Raw genomic sequence first — 24,987 nt, forward strand, 5'->3', positions numbered from 1 at the left:
TTCCTTACAGCTCTTCTCTTGCGTAGCATCCTTTTTAAACTGCTCTGCAAACTCCAATTTCTTTTGCCCAAGCCCTCTCCTCAATACTTCTCTCCTGGAAAACCTAAGTGAGATTTAGCAGGAAGCCTTTCAGCATGCATACCTAGGAATGAATTTAAAATAATTACTTCATGCATGATGCATGAAGTCCTATTGAGTTACTATCCACCTTGTCTTCTCTCATCCTACTAACTCTCTTACTATTTTCTTGGGTTTGGTTGCGACAGACTTGATTTTCTTCATGGTAGCACACATGGTGCCATGTTTTAGCAGACAAAACAGCACACCCTTATTTCAGCTATTGCTAAGCAGCGCTGCCACAGTATCAACCAAGGCCTTTTCTAATACCACCCCACTTGCAGCAGGCTGGGAGTGCACAAGAGACTGGGAGGGTCTGTAGCTAGGTCATGTTAATTTGTGTTGTGCTAACCCACAGCACTTGTATATGAGTATTTTATAAACTGCAACCTAACAAACTGAAAAGATATATAGTGGCATAAACTACTTAAATGAGCTGCAATAGATTCCTCAGAACTTAAATTTCCTGAGCCATGGAGGCTCATTTAATGGGGTAGTACTTGTAAGCTTTTCGGAATCTGTTGCACTGATGCCAGGAAGGAAAGGATCTATTTCTTATCTTGCCTCTAATTTCCTACATGACTCTAAATTATTAAACGTTCTCTCTGTTCCTACCTGCTGATTTTTTTCCTGAAGATCATCTCACTAACAACACCTCTTGCTGAAGAGCTGTAATTCAGGTCTTTTGTGTAGCCTGACACCACCTAGGACAATTGTAACATCTCAAGAGGCTTCCTCAGATTATCAGTCCTACACTACAAACTCAAATTACCCACTGGCAAGAGGTTTTCACACTAACTTTCCTTCTTCCTCCTTTGCCTGCATTGTGACTCCAGCATACACGTCCACATAAGGCCTTGTCTCTAACCAAGTCACTTGTCCTTGATTTTAAAGGAGCAAGGGAAACCTGAGTCAAGATGCAGATGCCTGTATATACATAGTTCTATATAGCAGCGTACTCACAGAATCACAGAATGGCTGGAATTGGAAGGGACCGTAAAGATCATCTATTTCCAACCCTCATACCATGGGCAGGGACACCTTTCACTAAACTAAAGATTGCCCAGAGCTCCATCCAACCTGGTCTTAAACACTCACGGGGATGAGGCATCCACAACTTCTCTGGGAAGCTTGTTTCATGCCTCACCACCCTCACAGTACAGAATTTTTTCCTAATATGTGATCTAAACCTACTGTCTTTCAGTTTGAATTTGTATGTTGCAAGGGAAAGCACACCTTGAATGCGCACATCCTTTGAAGAAGGACAGTAGCCAGGACGTACCCTGGTGGACTTCGATGGAGGTATCTGTGATGATACCTACCCTGAAAACACACAAAAGACAGACATACAGACAGCTCTCGCTGTTGAAACAGACTTTGTACAGAGATGTAAGCAGGCAATGACACGAGATGTCAAGAGAGTCTCAGGAAGAGAAGGAATCATGAGTTTTCTCCTAGGGTGATCCAAACAATTTCTGACATGAACTGAAATAGCACCTAAATTGAGAATGGGATGACTGCTTGAATTATGAAAGATCTTTGCTCTTCTGACACATCTCAGCAAAGCAAATACCTTTACAGTAGTAAAGACTATTTCAAATGCAGAGTCCATTCCAGTTTTGCTTCTCCCTTTTGCAGACGGCTTGGTCAAACTTGTTTGGATGAGCCTTTAGTGCAGACGCAGGTGCCATGTACCATGGCTACACCAACGGCAGAAGTTTCTTAGGTGCACACAGGGACTGACCATGCAGATATACTACTAAACACCTGAGTCATGCACTTAACCCTGCAATCATCTGAAGCTGTGAAATTCAACTTGTGTCCCACAGTAACTGCTGGCTGAGTGCTGAAAATGCTCAGAGAAGAGGGTCTATGGATCAGTCTGTGAAATCTAACAGAAAACAGTGAGACCACAGACTTGTCCATCAAGCATCTCATCACAATCATTACAGGCCTGTTTTTATATCCAGCTCTGCTAAAATGCTTATAGTCCTGTTCAGAAAGAATCTGGAGAGGTATTTGGTCCACTCTTTCTGGAGTCCTGGCTGGACAGCAGAGCCAGTGCAGAATAGGACATCTAAGGCCTCTGTGTGCTGCTGAGTTTCAGAAGATCCAAACTGGGCAGGAAAGCAGTGGAATATGTCACAAGTGTGCCTGTCAATCTGCCTCATGGGATTGATGCCAGATCAACTCAAATGTCCCCAGAGTCCAGTTACGGGCATAAATAGAGGTTGTCTCAACCTCCAGCTCCTCCAAAGTCAGACCACAGTCCTACTGTGCCAAAGGCCAAAACCTCTACAGACAAGAAATTTGACTGCTAAACTGACACTGCAGTGAGACTACCTTTGTATTTTCGCCCACAGGATGGAAGCAATTACCAGAGTATTTTGAGGTAATCTCTGAACACCAAAAACTGCAAGGACTGATCATTAATGGAGAAAGGGAGAGAGATTTATGATTTGTTACGATAATCTAACTGTAAATAACAAAGGATTATTTTTTGTGAAATTACTTGTTCACCTTTAGTCAAGTTTTGGCAGTACTTTGCTGCTTTCCTTCCTGCTAGTAAAAATTATGCATACTCTGTGCAGTGGGAAATATTTTCTGCAAGACTTAGGCTCTGTTTAGACAAATAGTGACAAACAGACAATTATTTGATGATAATTGACATTTTAATTTCCAGTTCCTTCAGTATGCCCCACTAGCCAAGTTCCCATTCAGCTATCACAGCCCTCAGTAAAACTCGGGACTAATTTTAGCATTTATTGGAATGAGCTACTAGAAAGAAAAGGTCAAAATGTGTACTCGCAGAAAAGCAGCATCAATTTCCATCAAGTAGAATGAATCACAGCAGCAACATCTGTTTAAAATGGGGAATTTCGTATACACTTGCAATGTAAAATATTCCCTTTTCCCAAAACATATTTGAAAAGTGGTTCACTATCCAGGGAGGAGAGGAGACACAGCACCTGTACTGTCTGTGCTGCTGATATTACAGACAGCATTCCTTGCCAACATGAGACACTTACCTTTTAACAGAAAAAGAGTCAAAAGGTTTTCTCAGCAGTACTTCCTGGCCCTGCCCCAACAGGAAAACAAGCTGTTCCATTTCAAGTCTCTGAAGGCAGATGAGAATGCCTACTCATCCTATTGAAATTTTATCCTTTTTGCCCTTCCTATTCGTTAAAAAAAAAAATCCATCCTGCAGTTCTAAGAGATGCCCAGAATTAGGAAAAATGGCTTTCAGTATTTATTTACACATGCTGCTACCCTGATAAACACCATTTAAAAGGCATGGAGGTGGAGTATTGCAAATTACCTGCTTCTCTTTCGCTTCTGAAATATGACCCAAGATGACCTTTTCACCTTTTAAACAATATCTAATATCTAGTGCAAAAGACTGATGTTATATATATACATACACATATATATACACATACAAATACACATATGGTAGGCGCGGGGTTTTTTCTGTTATAAAAGCACTAAAACCATTTAAATATATAATCAAGAGCTTAATTATTTAAGCTCACAGCATATTTCCATTTTAAAAAACTAAGCAGTAGTTAAGAGGAAACTGATGAAATAGGAGAAAGAATTCAAAAAGCAAATCATTCTCATGAAGGTGAAGAACAAAAGCAGACCAGCATTGTGGCAAGCCCTGAATATACCACAAGACAAGCCCTAGAAGGTAAAGAGAAAGGATACCATTTCCATCATTTTTATCAACCAAGTATCCCATCTCCCTCTGTTAGGTTTTATTTTAAGGCCCAATAGTGTCAAAGGACATGGCAAGGGGACAGTATCTCCCCTGTCAAACTAAAGACACTCCTCTGGCACAAGTTCAGTTACCCTCAGGAAGACCACACTGTCATATCATCCATGTTTATCTAAGGAAAAAGTGATAGAGGTTTTCTGTATGGCGCACCTCTTCAGAGCATGAGAGAGAATTTCTCTTTGAAAGGAGTGCCCTTTTACTGTTAAAAGTCTGATAAAGCATTTCTTCCCATGTAAGGATTTTCTTAGTAAGGAAGTGACAGCTGTAAGCTACAGCCTCACATTAAATACTTGCTGGCTTGTCACAGAGAAGCTCCTTGAAAAGCCTAGCGTTGAAGGAAGAGCTGTCCAGAGAAGAATCTTTTCTGGCAGAAGACATGTGGGACAGGAGAAAAGACACAGCAGTAATAAAACCCGTAAAACGAAAACAAAAGAGTTTAAAATGGTCATGTAATTATTAAAAGCAAAGACCCAGTTCTCTAAAATGAATGATAGCCTGGCCATTGACAAATGAGAAGTGAGAAATTAATCTAAAACATGCTTCATGTCAAGATGCAGACATATTTTCTTTCAGGTTTGGGATGTTTGATTCAAATAAAAACAGAAAATATTTCTCCACAAGGAATGAAAAATGTCTTAACTACATAAGCTTACAAACTTGAAAATGAACCAAAAGGAAAAAAGTGAGACAAAAAAATAAAAATAAAGGATTTTGAAGAATTTCCAAAATTGTGAGGTTCTTTCACAAACAGCCCAAAGAACATTCTGTAGGTCAGAGCACCAAATGTTTCAAAATTTCCTATTTATCCTTTGGCAGCAGAACTAACTAAATCTTCACACAGGGAACAATGAGGAAAATTTTCGACATCTTTACTCTGACTGTCACATGGTCCACACATTAACAAGAAAAGCAAAAGTTGGCAAAAGCAGGTGAAATTATAAGCTTCAGATTTGTACTAGCTAAGCTGTCTAATTTGGGAATAGTAAAGAATACCTCACAGGTGAAAAAAAAGGGCCGTGTGTTTAATTTTTTCTGTAGAAATGATAAAGAGGCAGTTAACTACTTATACCCCACCCGAATCTTCTGAAGCTTCAAACTAAGAAAGTTGATTTGGAAGAATAAATATTCATTTCAAGAGGTATGGAAAGATCAACTCTGTTTTCAAAAGCATTTTAAAACCATTTTAAATTGATACATTATGAATGTAATAGAAGACATATATAAGAAGTTGTTGTTCCCCACCACCACCACTACCTTAAGAAATACATTAGAAATCCTTGGATTATATCACATTTTCTAATTAAAAAATAATTTTTCTTTCTTTTTCCTCTTTCAAATGCTCCCAAAGGGTAGTTACTATGTGATTCACAGAGACGTGATTCAAAGTTTATCTCATGGGCTATGTCTTAACATTCAACTGAAAGGAAAACAACATTTGGTTTACATCAAATCCAAACTTCTCAAGTTACGCAGGACTTCTCAAACTAGTCCTGAAATGTGTTGTCCTTGATACAATATCACTGTATTTTCCTATACAGTATCAACAGAATACTTTTTTGGAGAAAGAAAAAGGCTTTAGAGGAATTCTTAAATATCCCAATGATACTTTTATTATTATTTTAAACAGACTTGTACACCACACAAAGCTTAAGAGCATGATTATAAAAAACAATCACTATCCCCCTTTATGTTTTTTAAATCACAGAAGAGTTTAAGAGCTGAGCAACTTACACAGAGGTGATAGCACTTAGACTTCTCTGAGGTCTTGACAATACTACATAACTCATAAATCTAAATCTCAAAGTAGAGAATCACAAAAGTCACCAGGCACAGAGGCCCTAATAAAGTATCCCCTTTTATCTTTCCAGAGTGCCTTTTTTTAATCACATTATTTGACAGACTCACATTTACAGGTCTGAGCTACCCAACCTCTTCAGTCCATTCTGTGCTTCTCACAACACACAGAGCAACCACAGAGGCCCTTTTTCCCAAAACAAAGTCAGACCATCAGGGAAAGTCTATCAGACTGTGTAAGTATCAACATCTATATGTAAACAGAAGTAATTAGGTCTTCAGTAAAGGCAGTTTCTTCCTTCAGAATAATAACAAACAGCTTTTGTGAGAAATGTAAAGAGCCAATATACTCAACAAAATACCCCTGTGTAAGCCCTTCAGAGATAAACTGCAACATTAATGCCTGCTACAACAGTATTTATATATAATCAATTGGCTCCATGAAAAGAAAATACGTGTTTTATTGCAAACAGTAGACTTCAGACAAACAAGTATTTAGAAGTCCAGTTTGTTATGATTTTATTTAAACAAAACATGAGTTTAATGTTTTCATGCAACATTTGCACTTAAGTCTTAAATAATCATGACAAACAGAAGTAGTTAAAGAATGCACTAATTACAGACCTTGGTGAATATACAAAAAAACCTCAGTATTATAGGTTATACAAAGTAAAGAACATCTTGAATACTTCCCCAAAATACTGCAGCAGCTGAGACACAGTGATATGCCTTACAAGGGCATAGGAATGTAATTTAGAAATCACATGAGACCTACCCCTTTCCTTTAATTTTACAAACAAGACAAAAGCAACATTCAACTCCACACACTGATTTTTCAGATTATACCTATGCAGTACCTTTAGTTTTATCCAAATAGTAAAAGTTAGACACGTTTATTAGTAAACAATTATGCGGTAAATCTCTATTACATTTCTTCCTTGGAATTACCTGGAGTAGTCATGTTATTTAAAAGTAGGCAGGTTTGGTACTTTTATACTGATGTCACCGATATTAATATTTCTTGGGATCTCTGGCAGATTCATATTCTTTACAGCTGAAACAGCCCGGGCTGGAGCTCCTGCTAAACCAGCCTGTATATAAAGTGAGGAAAAATGCAAGTCAGGCAAGTTGGTCACAAGAAGATTCACTAGCAATATAAGCAGACAACTAACTTTTTAAGTAATTCCATGGTAACACAGTTAGAAAGACCAGATGGTAATTGTGTTTGGAATGAAATGGGTTATTTGGAAATATTAAACCAGAAAGAGAAAACAGTTCACATATTCCTTTTTATATGGTAAAACATGTAATGTCAACTTGATGGAAACGTATGAAGGGGAGGAATAGGAGGCTTATCAAAGCACAGTGTAATCTGCATGTTCTAGAACAGACAATCTTGATGTTGGATGTCCAGTGTGCTGCCTGCCTCCTACCTACTCTAAAAGTTCATGTTTCACTGTTGACTAACACTGGTTACGGGTTCAGAATATGTGACCTCAAAGTAACAAAGTGCTGAATGTCAGTTGAATCAATGACTATATATATATATACACACACACAAGACACACACGTACATATATATATGTATAAGGTATTTCAAAGTGGCTTAGTCAAAGATGAAAAGGATAAACATCTTGCATTTGTGGGTGATAAAAGGTATGGTGACAGATGATTTCTGCAAACCAACTACAATGATCTGCTATCCCACAGTATCTAGTTATACACTAACATCTGGATCTGCAGATCCCAGGCACGCCTGAACATTACATAGCAACCTGGTTATGCCTGATTATGAAACTACTAAATTAAACAGTACCTATTTCTTATTAAACCCTCTACCGTATGTAGTCTATCTTCATGCAAAACTAGAGCCTTTCATGTATAAACATGAAAGTTTTACAATATAGAATTACTGATTTCCACTCAGTTCTCCTAGATGAAGTCACTGCCAGGTTTGCATACTAGAGTATCTTATGAAATGATAACAATTGATAGCTCAAAGGCCTTAAGACATAACGACAATTATCTTTCCTTATTGTTTCTGGAGAACACATCTCCAAATCCTTGGTTTTTATTCTTAAAGATATTTTAAGGACTACTAGAAAAAGGTCAATAAGTGTTACTGTATTTGATGAGAAAAAAGAAAATGTTTCCCCTACCGGTTTAGATTCTCTATGTGCAGTTATAATTAGCTGTGTGGGTTTACTTCAGTCTTGCCACAAAAGTGTATTAATTTTCTTGCAAGAAAAAAAAAAACCATGGAAGATTTTAAAACCTAAGCTCTTATTTGCAGAAAAAGATAACATATTCCAAATTATGTGCATATGTAGAAAGAATTAACTTTTATTTTGATATTTTAAAAGTAGGATTAAAAATATTCAAAAATAATAAAAACCACAATGCAATTTATAGAACTACTGCATTTTTTGAGCGTGACATCTTGCAGGTCCAGTGAAAAAGGACAATCTACAAGAAACAAAGTAACATGCTAGGAACTGTTAAAAAAACAAAACAAAACAAAACAAAACAAACCTAAACTTGTATTAATGGAAGGATTTTCATTTTAAGTTTGTCAAAAACTAAAGAAACAAGTATATTTGCAGAAAAAATAATTCTGAACAAGAAATACAGCCAACAAGAAGAAAAACTTAAGACAAGGTTGTGTAATATTTGATTATTGAAAAGTGTTGGTAGGTGGCTACTGCTCAAAGTATAACCTTATTTGATTCTTGATTTTCACTGAAATTCATTGCAGTTATGTGGTAAAAGTACTGAGGAGTACACGTGACCTCCACAGTGTCCACCTAGACTACTCCTCAGGAGACAGACATCCCATATGCTTCGCAGATAACAACTCTACTTTTTGAAGGCTGTCCAAAGATGTATTTTCTCCCTTTTACTGCTCTCTTATGAGAAATAAATGTAAGGTCCAGTTAATGTAAGATTTCCACTTATAATCCTCCCTACTCTTCTTTCTTCTCCCTTTAAAAACATAATCCATAGTCAAAATAAAACCGATTAAATTTCTGATTTTGAACTAAACCTTTTATATCATGAGGAAAGGCTAAAGCATCACAAATTCCTATATCGTAGTCACAGGAGGATTCCCAGTATCAAGAACAGAGACCAGAAAGTCATGAGTCATCTATTAACAACATCTTCCCTGCCAAACACTCCTCTATGACACACGCCAAAGTTGGGAAAAGCACGTGGGTGTAGCAGAGAAAGCTCAGGAAACTTAAATCTCTAATGTAATCAAATACTCTCACTTTGCCCTGACAGAATCCAAGTTCTCAGAAGACCAGACTAAGCTAAACTAAAAAGGTGCAAAAAAGTATTTTCAAAGTCTCTTTTTCCTTGGTTTCCCCTGTCATCATCAAGTTGATCAGGTCCATCACTTCAGAGGCTCTTTCAATTATAGTATCTTCATGAAGGGGAAAATCTGGACCTAAAAGTAATAGTATTAAGAAATACAAGTATTCAAAATCTGTATCCCTGAACCTGCCATATCTTACTGGGGCAATATTAGACTTTGCAATTTCTTGCTATTTATTAAAAAACAGTGGAGAAGGCATGAAGCTGCTCAACACTGTCCTTCTATATTTGAGAACTTGGAAATACTAATTTCAAATCAAGATGGAACTAGCAGTCATGTTTCATTACATAAAACAATAAATGCTTTTAATCTTTTAAATTCTATATTCATTAACTGGAGAAAAGTTATTTAAGCAAAATCAAAAGTGGAGCAATGTAAACTGTTTTCCATAGAGAAAATGAAAATACTAATAAAAAGCAATGAATTATACAATATATAACTGAAACAATGGGAAATCAGAAAAATATTTCAAGTGATGGACATGGTCCACACAAACAGGCATGGCTGGCAACTCGAAAGAGAGATGCCTTCTGGGTGACTAGGATGCAGATTCCTTATTTAATGAAATTTATTCCTAATTTAATGAAAGTTATTTATTCTTAATGGACAAATAACAGTTTCAGTATAACTGGTCATCATTTTTACCTACCTGCAGCTATCCTCTTTATACAGACTTACAGTCCCTGCATCCCGCCCCAATGGCATAGGATACAATGGAGACACAATTGAGAATTATTTAAAATACCACAATTGACATGACCATTGCCCTTCCACCCCCCTATACAGTCACAACTTCCAACAGTCATGTTTCATGAGGACCATTCTGGAACAGGATCAGCAAAGATCCCTGACAAAACTGCTACAAGTGTCCAATTACCTCTTTTTTTGACAGCGAGATTGTCTTTCACTATCATATGCTGGAGTAAAGATTTTCAAACCATTACATTCTCTTCTCTTGTATTTCTCTGTATTAGGTTAGTTTGTAGAACAGTGTATATATAATATGCACAGCAGAGTTCTACTTAGCACAATCAATATCAACCCTGTCAAATACAATACAGTATTTCTAAGAGAGAGCAAACAGTTCATAAAAAATGTCTAATTGATAAAATGACTGAAAAGTACTTGGACTCTCAAGCTGGATAACTAATAGAACTCAAATGCTACCATATCTGAACTCTTCAGCACTCCTTTTAAGCCTAACAGTGAACTAGTATGCAGTCCTTCAATTTATTTATTATTTCTTTTACATGAAATGAACTGTATTTACAAACACAAGTGTACTACAGGAGGTACTTCCAGAGCTGTGTGCCTTTTAGGAGTTTTCTAGAGGTACCTGATTAAAAGAGCCATCACCATTAATTCTGAACTCGACAAGCTTCAACTGTCTTTTTTTATCACATAATTCAGCAGGTAAGTTGGTGAGGGGCAAAAAAAAAAAAAAATCTGTTTCACTTGAATAAAACCAAAACACGTAGCAAGCTTTAAACGTGCAGTGAATGATGAATTGTCTGTCACAATGAGCAAATGACTGAAGCAAGTGAAAATGAAACTTAAGACATATTAATGAAATTTCAAAAATATAATACAAATTGCATACAGCTGGTTTTACAATAAGCCAATACATCACATTTTTGCTGCAGCTGCTTTGTAGTCTCAATTTAATTTGTTAGTGAAGGTTGTGCTTTTATGTGGAAATGGTGCATATTAAAATATTAAGTTCCATTATTGCAAAAAACTCTTGTAAACATGTTCTTACACTTTTAGAGAGAAAAAGCAGTAGCATATATGGAATAAAAAGATGCCATTTTATAGATTGAAACAGACATATTTAATAACAGAACTTTTACTCTACTGGTCCTAGATTATCAAGTGAGAAATATGACCTGTCATTAATTTACTTATTTTATTGTTAATCGCTATAGGAATCAATTTTCTTCGTTCTTATCATCACCCTTTCTCATAATCTCCCACAGATAACTTCATATAAAAGTGATCCCAGCAATCTTGTTTTACTCTTTAAAAAGAAATTCAGGTCATTTGGGAAAAGTACTGCATATCACAAACACTGTTAATATGTACATACAAATTAAAAAAATATTCAAACTGTCATCCCAAATAACTCTACACAAAGCCAGCTATCACTAAAATAAGTATATAAAAATATACAGCCTACTGGAAAACAAAATAATGAAGGCTAACACTTTGCAAAACAAGCCACCCTCTTCCAGATATTTTGGAGGTACCAGGGACCTCTCTGCTAATGATGTTTCAGAGCAATGCTTCTTTTCAGAACAAGTATGACTTCAGGGCAGCAGGGTTATGAAATCATGAAAGGATGTAATACATAATATAAAGGAATGATCATGTCCCCTGCTTATGAGGTTAAATAAATGAACATAATTAGAGAAAAACCAAAATGAAGTCTGCAAGTATATCAAAATGAGGCCAAACAGATAAGAAGACTTAAGACATACTCTTAGAAATTTTAAGCACTTGAATCACAAAAAGAGTAATGGATGGGAATGATTAATTATTTCTTTGTTTGTTTTTCATTGCCAGACCCAAAAATAAAACCAGAATATGCGTGAGCAAAACATAGAAAACGAAAAGTAGCTTTGCACAAAGAAAAACAAAACCAAAAAAGAAACCAAACCAAATCCTGAAATCAAGCTCCCTAGTGTTACCGATGAAATACAGACTATATGTTAGAAGTGTTGATGTATTAGGCAGAGGTAGGTCATGTGCTTGATTTTCTTCATGTGCTGTAGCATACTTCAAAATTAAAATGTTGCACACTACCAAAACTACTTTTAGCTAATGCTTTTACAACTCAGTACCACTAAATCCAATTACAGAATTATTTTTTGTTTAATTTTAAAGATATTACAGTACTTTACCCTAAAAAGATCATATTAAAAAGTAAAGAGGAAAGCTATTCATAAATTACATAACCTTCATCTGCAGTTTGAATAGACATATAATTAAAATGACTGGAAATTAATTTTGAAGTACTGTCATTAACACTGACTCTCAAACTGTTGAGCTGAACTCAATGTTTTAAACAACAAATGACAGGTGACAATGACCATAAACTGAACTTCAAACATACATTTTCCTCCTTTTTCTGTTCCTTGTTAATATTCATGTTCAGTGACTGCAGTTACCAAGACATCTTGGAGCAAAATCCAGTGATTCAGATTATAACAGCAAATGTACATCTGAAGTTGAGTACATGCTGACAGCTCTTCTCATTTTATGTCTGATATACTTGAGGTTGGATAATCAACTTTGGTATTTCTACATCATCTTTACAAATTGCACTGACAATTTTTATTCTCTAGGTATAAAACTGTTGGGTTTGTTGGTTTTGGGGAGGTGAGGTTAATGTTTCCTTCACCTGATGCTTATTCTGAAACTTCTCTTTGCAAGCAGGTAAAAGTTTCTTGTTTTTACTTGGAAATACTAAACTCTTAAGCAAAAGAGTTAACATTATTTATTTTAGATTATCAGGGACAAGATTGTCCCAATGACAAAGATATGTCATTGCATCATAATTTTGTTATCTGTGTGTTCAGTTTTTATTGAGATTAATTTTTCAGGGTTTTTGGTTAATATTCACACAAGTTCATACTCCTTTTTTTCTTAAACAATGATACAAAGAAAAGTTAAATTCTAAAATGCAGGAAGAGAAACAAAATAAAAAATATGATGTCAATGGAAAGCTAGTAAAGTACACTATAGCCAATAAAAAGATGAGGGAACTACAAGAAACTAGCACAAAAAGTAGGCTACAAGGACTAGTATGGGTATTTTTACACATAATTTTTGAGTCTGGCCTACATAATTTATTGCCTTTGACATCATTTTGCTTTCCCTTTTTGTTAAAAGTACATTTTTTCTAAAAGTCAGCAATACCTTTGTCTACCTGTCCTGTCTGGGAGACTGAAAGATAAAGGTCTGTAAGAGAGAAGAATGGAAAGAGCTAGAAAAGATCAGGAGGTTCGGAAAAAATGAGGCCCAACTTAAAAGTCTAAATCACACGCAGTTGAATACTCCAAACAGAGAAGAGGTAGCCCAGGTTTACCTACAATACTTCCAGAGGCTCTGAATAAAATCCCAATTACCCCTCTCCCAAAAAATTCCCTCCCTTTACACAACAATCCTTTGGTTCCAGAAGGATTGACCAGAAACCCATTCAAAGACAAACACTAAACTGAAAGGTAGGGAAATGCATTTAAGACAACATTTCTCAGGGTAGAAATAGTTTCCTTTGTAGCCCATCCAAGCAATATAAGAGCTGAATCACAAATCAAAGCTAGGGACTCCCTTACAGTGGTTTAAATAATTAATCTCTGTTGAAAACATTAACAAATTCTTTGAGCTGATAACTTTGCTCAAACACATGTGAATTTATTAAATACATTAGGTCTTCTTCACTAAATTCTACCTCAAAGCCTGATTAGAAATCTAATGCGTAACTAAACAAATACCTAATGTCAAATGCCTAAATTTTGTATATTGCTGGAAGTCAGGTGGGCACAATAAAACCCAAAGTATTTCTTAAAATCCAACTCAGTTACAACTTTATTAGTTTCATTACTTCAGCTATAAAAGAAAAGGCAATTTACCCTTAAAGTAGCTGCTTTATGAATGCAAGAACTATGATGGAGGTCTAAAAGCCAAAGAGACTAAAGCAACAGTTCTGTGGCGCAGGAGGCAGTCCTATGAACTACAGACTACATCAATAATTTCTAAATTTTAAAAATAGGCTACTTTTTTAAATTAAAGAAAACTAAGAAGATCCACTAGTTTTGATTTCTTAGTGACCAGCATTCAAAATTTGTTAAGTTATTAATGAGTTTGATTTACATAGATTTACTTGTATTTTGAAAGTATGTGTTCAGGAAAGACATACTGGAACTATATTGATCAAAAAGACAAAAGGAAAAGAAATAGCAATCAGGAAATTTCTGTGGATACACATGAAACAAATGATTACCGATCTGAGGAAATAGTTACCAGGTATTGTGATGTATCTCAGCATTAAAGTAACTGTTAAATTTGAAAAGAAACAGTCACTGAACTAAGAAACAAAAATTATTTGTTGTGAGAAGCCTGTGAATTGTTCTACTCCATCCCAGTCACCAAGTGTTTTAATTTATCACTGCTACTTCTTTACCTTCTATAATTCATTTCTGAGTGTGAAAAAACAAGTTGCTATTTGCTTTGTATACAGTCCAAGTTGAACATGGTTTATTTATATCATCTACCACCTATTTTTATACTAAATGTATCTTAAAAGAAATAATGTCTTACTGATGAATAATAGTAAACAGCCAAGTATTGCAGCTGGCTGCACTGAACTGATGTGTTTCAGATGACCAGTCAGAGATTGGGTTACGGTTGATTTGGTAACAGAATTCACATAATTAAGTGCTTTCAGGTAAAACCAATATGTACATAATACATGGTAGGGCATAGCTGCTCAGTGAGTTCAGGTTTTGGGAACACTATGCTACTTTTCCAACAAATAAAAAAAAAAGGTACACAGAAGTTATTCAAATATAGTAAAAATTTATGAGAATAACTCCAAATTTGAGAAAAATATTAAAATGAACACCTTGGACATCTTCAAAAACCTACAATGAAGTCTTTCCAGATGCATACTGCTAGGTGCTGTATCGTATCATATCATACCGAGCTTTTTCTTGGTTTTGGCATATTGTTGTCCTGCTCTTGGATAGAATTTGGAAGTTGTGCAAAATAGACAATTAATTGCATGAAGAAAACGTGGGGTGGTGCATTGCGAGACTGCAAAATTAGGAGAACAGTATGCCCTGTACCAGTAAAAAAGCTGAAGAATTCATTTCTTTGCTGTATTTCAGTTAAAACTAGAGAGTTCTTTGGGTCATCTCCTAAAATGTCATTTAGTTCATATTTATGCCACCTGAAAGATTTCAGTCTACTGAGCTGACTTCAACTTTAGGAACAGTCTCCAATTCAAGGAAAGGTTTGTTGAGAAATTTTAATATTATGCTTTGAAAATCTGATGATGTGTTCTTCAGTGGAATCACTCTCAGCAATAAGAATCAAACACAGACTAAGATGTACTAGCAGTATTTTGGCTTACAAGGCACGTTTGGTGACGTTAAAGGAAAAATAATATTCCGTGTCATAGCTAAAGTGATTCTAAAATCCATTCTTAGTCTGTGTCTTTCCTAAACACAAGTTCAACAATTGTTGAATTGAAAAGGGATTCCCACAACTTACATGAGCTCCCTCGCTCAGACCATTATGTGCATATAGGAAGTACAATTTTCTCATCTACTGAAGACCAAAGGTTCAGACTGCCAAAACTGCAGAATGCATATTTACTTAAAAAGGGTGTAAAACTGGGTTTTAAATTTTATCTAGTCCATTTCAGCCTGATTTACTTTTTTATGTTGCAGTATTACTGCTGCTATTTACTTTTGGTGCTCAAAACATACTAGCAGACAGTAGTCTTTGTAGACACTTTGTAGACCTTGCTTCTCTACCTAATTTTATTTTGCTAGAGTCAGTAATCCAGCACAGTATACATGCTGGAAATAAGGGGTTTCTGCAAGAGAACTACAGAAGTATCTCAATAGCAATAGCACACAATGCTACTAGATACAAATAGCAAAAACTAATCAGCAGTGAGCCTAAGCAATTACTATTTATGATGAAAGGTACAATATCCTCAGATATTCTGTAAATTTCTGGCATTATAAGCACGCAGTTTATACTACGTAGTTTGCTAGTGAAGGACAAACAGCATTATATAGCATGCACTTACTACAACCACGTTTACAGTTTAGAAACTACACAGTGCATCACTCTTACCTCAGATTTCTCCAGTTTATTTTGAGCATCAATCTGAGTGACAATTTCATTCATGTTGGTCTCCAAAACCATTCCACCCATGACCATTTCGGCCAATATATTATGGACCTAAAAGAGATCAAAAGAGAATTTAAAAATGCAAGACGTCCTACATACAATCTGAACAGATGTTATCCAGATTCCTCAATACAGGAAAACATATATTCTGTAAATCACTTATTTAATGTTAGTAATTAATTTAAAACCATTTGGGAACAAAGCTCATAAACTAATTTTCCTTTCTCCGGTACCTTCTTTGCTCATATCTCTGTTATGAACTCATCTTCTACACCACTTCACTTATCAATGCTCAAGGAAAATTTCACATTCCTCTTTCTTTCAGTTCCTGTTCTCTATGCAACGATTATGGACATCAGTTCTAATCAGCATCAACAGCAGTAATACTGCTAGGGAGCAGGTTCTATGAGATTAACTAAATTGCTCACAAATACAGGCGTAAAAACCACTTCAGGCTACACCTGCAAAGGAAGAGAGACGATGCTCATCCACCATGGGTACCAAGACTGGAAGCAGAATTGATGTTCCTGAGCTACATCATAAATATGGAGACTTCAGCATCTAGGACTAGGACTTACAGTTAGAACTTGAACTGAAGGACCACATAAGCCAGCTGAGGACATTAGTGAAATGGCTATGTTCAAACATGGGAAATATTATAAAATATATACACAAAAAAGGCATTGTTTTTTTCCTTAACCAAACAATAACCACTAATGGCATTTAGAAGAGAACACATCTCTACCACTCATGATGGTCATAAAGTTTGGTACAAGGTCTCTACAGTAAGTACACATTATGCATGACGGTTCAGAGAACAACTCTGTGATGTAACCTGTCTGGTGAATTTTGTACCAGAATGTGAAGGCAGACACAAACTCAAGAACCATCCAAGCTTAAGCAATAAGAACTGGATCATATGGCTTTCAGACGTCCCTTTCAGGGTAAACTATTCCACGATTCTAAGAATTAAAATCCTGAACTGAAAAGAGGCTTCTTGAGCACCTAGACCACAGACAACAAAAGTAAGGTTGCAGCCCAACTGCAACAACAGATCAAGGCAACCACTGCTTGACAACCAAGAGAAAGAATTGGATTTACATGCTCAAATAAGCATCTCACCAAGGCATCAGTTTCCCTTGGTGTAAACTCTCAAAGAAGTCTGCAACATGCCAGCAAGCTACAGATTAGGAAAGAACTGATATGGAAGCACTGTCCGCAGATAAAAAAGAGGTACTAGGCAAACTTCAGGCTTCCAGCCAGCTGTAGCACTGATGCCATAACTATACAAAACTGCAGCAGACTGCTGTCAACATCCAGCCCTCAGAAGTTATTGACATTGTCCTGATTATGATGGATGATCCATCCTTATTATGATGGATGCAGTGAAGAAGGAGAATGAATACAATTCTAAATACAGCTTCTCACAAATACATTTGCCTATAACTGAGCCTGCATATGCAGATTTACAAATACTACATGAAAATAACAGCAGGAATATTTTTTTTCCTGAAGCACACTCTTCCACAGGAAATCTTAGTATTTCTCTATCAGATACCTTCCTTAATCTTCTTAGTCATAAAGAAACATTAGTGCCTAGCAGTTCTTCTGAAATTTCACATTCAGTCTTTCATATTACAGAAGATGTATACTGTAACATTTGCCTTTCCATCATCCAAGTTGCTTTAAAAAATGAAAATTGAAATTTCGAATTATGCTTTGAAATCATGCACCAAATTTGGTGGCCTTCTGTGGCGGGATTACAGAGGCTGTGATGAAGAAAGAGTGATTGACCTCATCTACCTGGACTTGTGCAAAGCATTTGACATTGCCCCACACAACAACCTTGTCTCTAAACCAGAGAGACACAGATTTGACATCTGGACCACTTGATGGATAGGGATATAACCGGAAGGTCACACTCAGAGAGTTGCAGCAGCTCCATGTCCAAGCGGATACCATTGATGAGAGATTTCCTGAGGGAACTCTGGGACTGGTGCTGCTAAATATCTTTGTCAGTGACATGGGCAGTGGGATGGAGTGCACCCTCAGCAAGTTCACTGATGACACCAGGCTGTGTGGTGCAATCAACATGCTAGAGGGAAGGAATGACACTGGAGGGACCTGGACAGGCCTGAGAGGTGGGTTTGAGTGAACCTCATGAAATTCAACAAGGCCAACCCTGCACCTGGGTCTCAGCAGTCCTGAGCAGAAGTAGAGTCTGGGCAGAGAATGGATCAAGAACAGCCCTGGGGACAAGGACTTGGGAGTGTTGGTGGATGAGATGCTGGACACGAGCCAGCAATGTGCATTTGCAGCCCAGAAAATCAACCCCATCCTGGGCCTTGTCAAAAGCAGCATGGCTAGCAGGTCAAGGGAGTTGATTCTACTCTCTACTCTGTTCTTGTGAGACCCCAGCTGAATACTGCATTCAGCTCTGGGGTCCTCAGGACAAGAAGGATGAAGACCTGTTGGAACAAGTCAAGAAGAGTCACAATGACAATCAGAGGGTTGGAAGACCTCTGCTAAGAGGAAAGGCTGACAGTTGTTTAGTCTGGAGAAGAGAACGCTCTAGGGAGAGCTTACTGCACACTTCCAGTAGCTAGAGGAGTCCCACAAAAAAGCTGGAGAGAGACTTTTCACAGAACATACAGTAATAGGACAAGGGGGAATGGCTTTTAGCCAAGAGAAAATTCTTTACTGTGAGGATGGTAATGCAGCGGCACAGGTTGCCCAGAGAAGTTGTGGGTGCCTCAGCCCTGGAAGTATTCAGATTTGTGTGTGCAGATTTGAGCAACTTGGCCTATGGGAAGGTGTCTCTGTCCGTGGCAGGGGGGTTGGAACTATTGGATCTCTAAGGTCCGTTCCAACCTAAACCATTCTATGATTCTATGATTAGGCATACTTAAAAAATTTTATTCTAGTTTATTATCTATTTTCAGTAATTCACCACAGGAACTTAGCAGTACTACTTAAACAGATACAAATTCTTTGCTTCCAAGTATCTCCAACTTAAGGGTTTCAGAAACACAGACTGCTTGCTGCTTCTTGGTATAGTATTGCATTTTATAGCTGCAGTTAGAATTTTTTCCTTTGGGTAACATATCCAATTACCTTTGAACCTATTTAAAATATCCTTGGTATCTATGATAAAATGCAACAGTGACATTCTATAATTTAGTTATCAAACACAAAAAACCACTTTCTTTGTTTCAAACTTTCTGAGATTTTATCTGATATCCCACTGCTCTTCATTTCTAACACACGGTGGTTAATTTTCTTTAGGGTTTTTCTGGCTCTCCAACACATTTTTTTATACATACTTCTTGCTTCTCTGCCTCCAATATCTTGAATATTTAACTTCTTCTTCCATGCAAACTCTTCCATACTTTGGATCACACCTTTTCTGGTTTTCCCACTTTTAGTATCCAATATTGACAACCAACACACAATATTTAAAAATGTTTAAAGCAGGGATTGTTTTAAAGAAGCTTAACCATTTTCTTTGTATTGCCCAATTTTTCTTTCGAAGGGAAAAGAATGTTTTCTAAATAACAGTGTATAATTAATTTTATTTGTTTATCTGTATACCACAGCTATGACCAATAATGTTCTGTAACTATTGTAATCTCTTGACTCCCTTCTCTTAAATACACAAGTTTGTCCATATATGAGCAGCAGCAGGACAAAAATTTTTAATATTAACTGGGTTTTTTTTTCATTGCAAATATATAATTAGCAAATACACATTACTTTCTCTTATTGAAAAAAATTTACTGATTATTTTCCTAAAGAAATAAAAAAATCTGAACTAAAAAAGCATTAAGTGACAATGAAGTGCAAAATACACTTCAACAGTGTATTCCAAACAATGTTTAAGTGAAAGACTGAAGGCACAGGGAACAGACCTTATATTACAAAAGAGATCTGACAGTTGAGAACATAATCTTTTCAAAATCTGAAACTGCTCTTTTGTAATAACAATTTTGAGGTGTTTTTACAAAAATCAAGAGAGCTTCCTACTTATGTTCCATATATTCTCTAAAACCATAAACACATATTTTAGCAAACAGGGAGAAGGAATGCATCAAGAAAAAACTCTCTCAGGAAAATTTGGCAAACACATTTTCTTGTCTTCAAGCAATTTGATTCACTAGGTTCACTGTTCTGGTCAGATAATAAACTCTTGGAAGAGATCATGATACTCCCAGGGATATTTCAATAGATGCCAAAAATTTGTGGAAAAATAAAAGTATTTCCTTACATCCCTAACTGAATGTATTCTATTATTTCAGTTGTAAAATATTCTTATGATAGCTTTCTATGATGCCTTTCCCATCAGAATAAGTTAAACTCCTGGACTCAGTGAAGAAATCAGGACTAAAATAAATCTCCTCCTCCTCTTCTGGCAAATGCCTGTCTCCAGCCATAGGCAAGTTTGTTTCCTTGTAATACAGATGATCTTTAGAGATAATCCAAATTGTTTCTGTGTACAAACTACACTCCCCAACACCCCAAATCCTCCTCTGCTCTAGCACATTAGAAACACTATCTCATTCCTACCTATATTCCACTCTCCAAATGAATTTCTAGTACTATACCAATATTTCTTGCATAAGCAACTCTCTTGGCCCCAGTTTACCATAAGCCATCACTGGGTCCTGTACAATGATAAAGGTCTGATGAAGGTAAATGTTTCCTTATAGAAATACCAAATAAAATGCTACTAGAGAGGTAACAGCTGTTGAGATTACATAGTTTAACTGTTTCACATGCCACATCATTTTCTTAAAGGAAAGGCATTCCTTGGTGCTCTAGCAAGAGAACTGCAAGAAAGCCACCTTCCACAGCTCCATCAAGAACAGAAAACACAGAAAAATTCTTATCCAAATCATTTAGCCAATCCCCACTTTTCCTGACACCAGATCACTGAAAACACAAAGATCTGAAAGGTTTCACTCCCAAAAGCTACCACATTACTCCACTACAGCTAAGATTCTGCCTAGACCAAACATCCAGCAGCATTTGCTGTTTCTCTGTTTTGCACACTTGCAATACATTAACACCAGGTCACAAATATCTGATGAGACAAAGTTAATGTGTTGTAACTCTGAAGGTTCAATGCATTTTGCTTCTTGACTGCTTCAGCAGTTTAAAGAAAATTTAATGCTATAATTTCATTCTCACACATACGTCTTCCTGTTTTGTTCTTAAACCTACAATAATACTGATGAACTTAAACTGGAGAAAAAAAGAACAGACATGACATCAGATTAGTAACAACTGCCACTGTACAGATGGTAGCAGCCTTGCCTTACAACAGATGTTCAGCTCTCTTTATTTTTCACTGTATTCAGTACAGTATTCTTTTGTTGATCTATGATCAAGTTAAAAATCACTGCCCTGGTTAATGTGATGCTCAAAATTTTTTCAGCTCAAGGTTTCACTGATCTTTTGTTGTGGAATTGAATTACTTTGACTAAAATATCTAACTACTATTTAGGGTTCGCATTTTTCTCAGAGTTTGAAAATTCTAGTCTAACCATTTAATAGGATTCTCAGGCAGATTTTTAGTAAATCAAATTTTTAGTAAAATGAAACCATTAAAATTATTTGACAAATAATTTTCAAGAAGAAAATATCTCACACCCAATAGAAAGTAAAATATACTTCAAGAAATTTAAAATTTTGAAGCACCTAAGTTCTCTATATTTTATTAGAAATATGTTTCTTCTCTAAATTGTAAAAGATTACTATGTTAAGAAATACTCCTGAATGAAACGTTACAGAGCAACAGTTTGGCGTACCTATCAACCAAAGTATCATTCAGCTAAAGACCAAACTCTTCCCCACAAAACAACTGCAGCATTTTTGTTCTTCAAGTTCCGAGGCTCATATATAAGCCACTCACGAATTGTTTTGTATTTTAATTTGCCATTTTGGAAACACCCAACATGGTCCAGCCAGGCTAGAAATCCTAATGACTTTTCATGAGCAAGGTATCAGTTCAAGTACTTAGTGAAGGGCATTTGCATTTCTCTGTCAGGCCAAGGTACAAGCATTTCTTTCAAAAGGAGTTTCTGATTTTGAAACAAACTGAGTAAGTTTGAAATGGCCATTTCAGACATTGGATTTGGTACAATCTACTTTTTCTATCCTTATTTACTTTGACATCTTTTGCTGTTGATGCAAAAAGATGTTCACAGATGGGGAAATGTGAATGCACTGAAAGCAATGGTAGGCACAAAATGAAGGAATAAATTCTGTATATTCCATTCTCGGCATTTTAGGTATTACACCAAGAGATATCAATGTTCTTTTAAATGAAAGATTACTATAGTAACAGCATTTCTCAAAAATTGATCAATAAATAAAACACTCCTTACAGATGGGAACATTCAAACAAGATTTTTCAAATATTTAGAAACAAAGGCATAAAATCTGTTTGAGTTTTGGAACAGAAAGATCCACACAGCATTTAAGCTAAGTACTCATAGCATAGGAAAGGCAAGTGCCAACCTTAACTGGAAAACCTGTAATAACTTCAGTTCTGCATTATGCAATACCTAACTATAGACAATATAGAATACATTACTTTTTGGAACTAATCCTACTCTAAGAATATTTACATGCCTTGGATTTTACAACTTAATGTGCAATATTATTATGCAAGTCTCCCCCATTATTTTATTGTTCCTCAGAAAAACATGTTCCACTGGTTCCACTACAACTTTTAAATAATAAAAATAATATTTTAACAGAAATGGTCTAGATTTCACTGACAAATAAAGCATAGAATCGTTAAGGTTGGAAAAGACCTCCAGGACCATTGAGACCAACCTCTGACAGAACACCATGTCAAATAAACCACGTCATGAAGTACCACATCTAGTCGTTTCATGAACACCTCCAGGGATGGTGACTGTGCCACTTCCCCAGGCAACCCTTTTCAATGTTTGACTACCCTTTCAGTGAAGAAATTCTTCCTTGTGTCCAGATTAAACCTCTCCTGCAACAGCTTGAAGCCGTTTCCTCTTGTCCTGTTGCTCGGTGCCTGAGAGAAGAGGCCATGCCCCAGCTTGCTCCAAGCTCCTTTCAGGTAGTTGTAAACAGCAATGAGGTTCCCCTGAGCCTCTTTTTCTCCAGTCTAAACCCCACCTTCCTCTGCTGTTCCTCACACAACTTTCTCTTTAGTCCCTTCACCAGCTTCATTGAGATCTCCAGGAAAGTAGAATCACTGCAGAGTTTAATACCAAGTGTCAGCTGAATCAAACATTTTACTTGACAAAAATATTACAGGAGGTTATCACAGTACCTTGTCTACATGGAAAATTAAATCCAGTTCACAGACATTTTCAAAACATTTGTCTAGTGTTTCCACAAATACCTGTGAAGAGAAAAAAAAAAGCCAGAGGTTACGCTTTAACAAAAACTCAATAGTTTCATTAAGTGTGAGGTTTGAGAAAAGCAAATGCAGAAATTAAACAAAGGTCAGATTTTAAGGCATTAAAGGCATCTACATAAATTATGTGGTTAACATTATTATGTCAACAATATGTTATCTATGTAGAGGTCATAACTGTATGCACAAGTCAGTTGATGTTAATATTTTGCTAAAAGTCACCCAGTTTTAAAAAAGTCACATCTTGAAAAAACAGTAACATCACCTATGCTACAACTTTCTCAGCTGTGATACAATGCATCCCTTCCCCCTCATTAGAACTCAATTATTAAGCAAAAAAATCCCAAACAAACAAACAAATCAGCTTTTCCATTACTGTAACTATTTTTAGCTATTACTACATTGCACACATCTCCCAGTTAACCAGACTACTGCTAACTTTTGCTACACAGGCACGTGCAATGCAAAATGTCAGCACCATGCAAGTTTGTCAACATTACTGCTTCCAGCAGTACAGCAGCTTTCACCTGACTTAGACCTACTGGTGCACCAAGGAAAAAGGCAGCTGGCTTAATGTTACACCTGCTGATCCTGCCAGGCATATCACCACACAGATTTAGAAAGTCTAGTGGTTTGTAAGCCCTCCCTGAATCTAGAATATAAAAGCACAAAGCAGAAAAATCAGAGCAGCTGCTGAACTCCAGACACTGATGTTCCCTGCCAGATGCAGACTGTAAACTACCTTGCCCTGGGTATTCCTGTAACAGATTCCCTGGTACTCATGTTTGCCTCTTTTGACACCAGGAGCACCACAGTACCCAATTAGGCCAGATAATGAATTGATGATTGTACTTGCATTCCTGAAGCTCCGGAACGCCAATCACCATGTGCCTGTGGTGAGTGCTGACAAAGACTCCAGTCTTAGACAGGTATAAGCACAGTTCTCTTTATGCATGGGATAACTCCTACAGACACAGATGTGTTAACTCTCTCTAAGTTAAACATATGATTGAGTTTGAAAGCTTAGTCTTCAAAGTTAAGAAGAATTCATGTAAGAATTTACTGACTATTTATTAACGACGAATAGATAAGGTACGACTTGTTGGAAATTTTAATCTCAGTTTTACATGTTTCAGGGTCATTTTGTCACAATATGCATTTAATATTATTTGTTAAGCTGTCATTATATGCAGGGGTTTTTTTCAATTCTAAACTTAAACCCTAAAGCAGCAATATAGAAGATAAACACCTGATTTTGATTCTTTATTCAACATGATTTATTAATCCCATCTTAGTATTTGAGATGAACCAGACTTCAAACTGCCTAGGCCCAGAGAAATAGGAATGAGAAGCCACATTCTGACATAGATCACAAATTCATTTAGGTTAGAAATAACCTCTAAAATCAATGAGTCAAACACTTGATCCAGCACTGCCAAATTCAGCTCTAAACCATGTCCCTAAGCACCCTAGATGTTTTTTGAACACCGGGGACGGTGACTGCACCACTTCCCTGAGGAGCCCATTCCAATGCCTGACCATCCCTTCACGGAATAAATTCTTCCTAATACCCAATCTAAGCCTCCCCAGGCACTA

The 24,987-nt window shown here is 36.4% G+C and overlaps 1 protein-coding gene across 4 annotated transcripts in view; it reads right to left on the reverse strand.

Annotated features, from left to right (window-relative positions):
- Window positions 1-5,482: 5,482 nt before the first annotated feature.
- Window positions 5,483-24,987, reverse strand: part of AP3S1 (adaptor related protein complex 3 subunit sigma 1) — a 30,373-nt gene continuing 10,868 nt past the window's right edge. For 3 of the 4 annotated variants that reach the window (XM_027881662.1, XM_027881639.1, XM_027881647.1), the window contains 3 exons: window positions 23,305-23,376; window positions 15,933-16,040; window positions 5,483-6,780 (listed from right to left, as the gene is read on the reverse strand). In XM_027881662.1, the coding sequence (XP_027737463.1) occupies window positions 6,652-6,780; window positions 15,933-16,040; window positions 23,305-23,376 (309 nt within the window). In that variant the 3' untranslated portion in view covers window positions 5,483-6,651. Of the gene's footprint in view, window positions 6,781-12,983; window positions 13,026-15,932; window positions 16,041-23,304; window positions 23,377-24,987 lie in introns of all 4 variants that reach the window. The other variant, XM_027881655.1, reaches the window with a different exon arrangement.

The sequence above is a fragment of the Empidonax traillii genome, unplaced genomic scaffold (assembly GCF_003031625.1).
Source record: "Empidonax traillii isolate 1590-97213 ecotype Southwest subspecies unplaced genomic scaffold, ASM303162v1 scaffold7:size3022706, whole genome shotgun sequence".
Classification (NCBI taxonomy): Eukaryota; Metazoa; Chordata; class Aves; order Passeriformes; family Tyrannidae; genus Empidonax; species Empidonax traillii.